Source organism: Sinocyclocheilus rhinocerous, unplaced genomic scaffold (assembly GCF_001515625.1).
Source record: "Sinocyclocheilus rhinocerous isolate Xijiao unplaced genomic scaffold, SAMN03320098_v1.1 scaffold1195, whole genome shotgun sequence".
Taxonomy (NCBI): domain Eukaryota; kingdom Metazoa; phylum Chordata; class Actinopteri; order Cypriniformes; family Cyprinidae; genus Sinocyclocheilus; species Sinocyclocheilus rhinocerous.
This window is the reverse complement of record NW_015644626.1, coordinates 4,009-7,352: the sequence shown is the minus strand read 5'-3', so window position 1 is coordinate 7,352 and position 3,344 is coordinate 4,009. Positions and strand designations below refer to the sequence as shown.

The 3,344-nt window shown below is 34.6% G+C and overlaps 2 protein-coding genes across 2 annotated transcripts in view; both read right to left on the bottom strand.

Moving 5' to 3' along the window:
• The window catches only part of LOC107758555 (E3 ubiquitin-protein ligase UBR1-like), a 25,744-nt gene extending 23,644 nt beyond the window's left edge, over positions 1-2,100 (bottom strand). The window contains exons 1-4 of the mRNA XM_016576320.1: positions 2,089-2,100; positions 1,648-1,662; positions 1,183-1,248; positions 961-1,062 (exon numbers count right to left, since the gene is read on the bottom strand). Coding sequence (XP_016431806.1) covers positions 961-1,062; positions 1,183-1,248; positions 1,648-1,662; positions 2,089-2,100 — 195 coding nt within the window. The remainder of the gene's footprint in view (positions 1-960; positions 1,063-1,182; positions 1,249-1,647; positions 1,663-2,088) is intronic.
• A 66-nt stretch (positions 2,101-2,166) lies between these two features.
• LOC107758554 (E3 ubiquitin-protein ligase UBR1-like) overlaps positions 2,167-3,344 on the bottom strand; it is a gene marked incomplete at its 5' end in the record, with an annotated part of 4,924 nt that continues 3,746 nt past the window's right edge. Inside the window, one exon of the mRNA XM_016576319.1 lies at positions 2,167-2,352. Coding sequence (XP_016431805.1) covers positions 2,167-2,352 — 186 coding nt within the window. The remainder of the gene's footprint in view (positions 2,353-3,344) is intronic.

Below are 3,344 nucleotides of genomic sequence, written 5' to 3'. Positions count from 1 at the left end.
AATTACACCATTTCAAGCATTTTATCTGCGTTATATGTTCTGTAAAAAAAAATTTTCATATCGGCGGCATATTCGCCGATACCGATATATCGGCAACAGGCTCATATCGGCCGATAATATCGGCAAAACGATATATCGGTCGGGCTCTAATACATATTCCACTTGATCTCACCTCACCTTCTCTCACTCACCTGATCTTTACTGGAGGAGTTGCCATTAAAAATATCAAAGAGTTCAAATCTCAAAAGAACAAGCATGAGGAAATGATTGGGGTCCATTTTGGAAGCAGCAATCTGTGGTTGGTCAGAAAATGTAATTAATTGAATGAATATATTTTTACTTTAATAATTAGATTATTTATTTGATATTATTATTTTTATATTTCATACAAATTTATGATTTTAAGGACATACCAGCAACATGATAACATCCTTATCAAACATTTCATCCCTGCACTTAACATCCTGATAGTAATACACCTAAAACATCAGCAAAAGTTAGAATATGTTAATGACGCAAACAACATTGATATTCTGTTACATATTTGCATTTTTTTATAAGACAACGCTTGAATGCTGCTGCCTCAACAAGTCCTTACTGAAGTGGAAGTGTTGACTGGTGTCACGATCTCGGTGAACGCACCGGCGGATCTCCACCAAATCCACCAAAGATCCCCCGAATTTGGTGCGGATTCGCCACGCCGTAACGGAGATATGGTCGTTCAAAGTTTCAATGGTTTTCCATAGACTTAAGCTTCAAAAGCGTTTAATCCAGGTCGCCAGTAGCAAACAATGGAGCGTTATATGTTCTGTAAAAAAAAATGTTCATATCGGCGGCATATTCGCCGATACCGATATATCGGCAACAGGCTCATATCGGCCGATAATATCGGCAAAACGATATATCGGTCGGGCTCTAATACATATTCCACTTGATCTCACCTCACCTTCTCTCACTCACCTGATCTTTACTGGAGGAGTTGCCATTAAAAATATCAAAGAGTTCAAATCTCAAAAGAACAAGCATGAGGAAATGATTGGGGTCCATTTTGGAAGCAGCAATCTGTGGTTGGTCAGAAAATGTAATTAATTGAATGAATATATTTTTACTTTAATAATTAGATTATTTATTTGATATTATTATTTTTATATTTCATACAAATTTATGATTTTAAGGACATACCAGCAACATGATAACATCCTTATCAAACATTTCATCCCTGCACTTAACATCCTGATAGTAATACACCTAAAACATCGGCAAAAGTTAGAATATGTTAATGACGCAAACAACATTGATATTCTGTTACATATTTGCATTTGTTTTCCTTTTCACCCCTCCAATATACAATACATACATTCATTCAAAACAAATAAAATTTAGACAGCATCAATAACCATTAAAGGCCATGTCATGCGACATATAGATGTACAAGATGTTCAAATGAAACAATGGATGTGTTCGAAATATCAGTTGATGATCCAACAGCTTATTTGGAGACTTTTTTCATGTTCAGATTTTGAACATGCAGGTTTTTCAGAGAATGACGAATTATTGTAGTTACAAATATTCTCTACTTTCATGTTTTTAGTGATTTTTCTTTTTTAACAAATGAAAAAAAAAAAGTGGAATTGGTGACACTCTCACCTGGCTGACGAGCGACTTTCAATATATTTAACAATGAAATTTATGAACTAAAAAAAAAACTTAAGTATAAGGACCAATTCTTGCTACTAACTTATTAGCATACCTATTATTAATATTTTGGCTGTTTATTAGTGCTTATAAAGCACATATTCTGCATGACCATATTCTACATCCCTAATCCTACCCAATACCTAAACTTAACAACTACTTTACTAATTATTAATAAGCAGCAAATTAGGAGTTTATTGAGGCAAAAGTTGTAGTTAATGGTTTGTTAATATCGAGAACTGAACCTTAAAATAAAGTGTGACCCAATGTTCACTTTTGAAAAAAAGAGAAGAATGTTAGTGGGAAAAAATAAGAGAAGTTTTGAAAATGAGTTAACCTTCTCTTTAATGTAACCATGTAACACCCCATTTTTGAAGATACCACAGACATTACTTCCTCTGTCATTTTAAGACGTCACCAGTTAGAAACCCTCAAAAGTCTGACTTCTAATACAGGGATTCAACAATTCTGCTAACCGGCCAGGAGTCTAGAGATGGGCAGATGGATGGAGACGGGCTCCTGGGAGACTTTATACGGCCGTGCGTGGAGGATCTGCTTGCACATGTAGCTGTCTGTCGGCTCGCTGCGGAAGGGCTGGTTGGTGCAGGACATTAGAGCTCTGTGACACTCCTGAAAGGCCAACAACAGAACCCTCTCCTGTGGGTAAATAACACAACACACACACACACGTCCAAACAGTGTCACATTTCCAGGTCATTCATTAACCAGTGGATAAACAAGATTTGTAAGCTAATCAGTAAAGCAACAGTAATGGCTTTAAAAGAAGACTGTAGTCAATGTAAGTGCTTTATCTCAGCATTAGGTTTACATTCTGTAACCTGAAATTGATTTTTACTTGATTTTGGGAACATTACGTATTTTCTGATTATAAAACATAATGTCTGGTAATAAAGCACATGTTGTTTTAGCACAGAGTTTTGTTTAACTAACAAAAGTAGAATAGATTGACTTATGTGGGCAGTGTGTTTTCATTTTGACACCCTTTAACTAACAGATTACAGCATTCACATTAGGTGTTTGCCATGTGGTGTCGCATCCCATTCACTAAAATGAAAACGCTCCACTCATGGGTGTTTGAATTTACTCACCAAATTCTATAACTACAGAATAATAGATGTTTATTTGAAACAAGACCATCCACTAATTGCCCCATTTCGGGAAACAAGACATACCTGTCAATTTTTTTTTTAAACATTATTTAATAGATTTTGAGTATATGAGTAAAGTCTGAGTTACCAGTTTGCACTGCAATGTCAAAATCTAGAAAGACTGATATATAGATTACATAGACTGGACCTTGGCATATTTTAAATGTCTAAATTTACCTTTATTAACCGGTTATTAAATTAACTAGTCATGACTGTTAGATATATTTTGCTCAAATTTATATCTTTGAAACAAAAGGTTATTATATCTTAAATTTCTTATATTTTGCTGTATACATGTTCAAATCTTAGAACGGATTCAAATCTTAGAACAGACTGGAGTAAAACATCCAATTTGGGAGATTTTGGGAAAATTTTAAGTAAAACACCCAATTTGGGATATTCTGAAATCAAGATGCAACTTAACCCGGGTCTGTACAAAAAAGTGACAGTAAAGATGTTTACATCTGAGAGATATATATA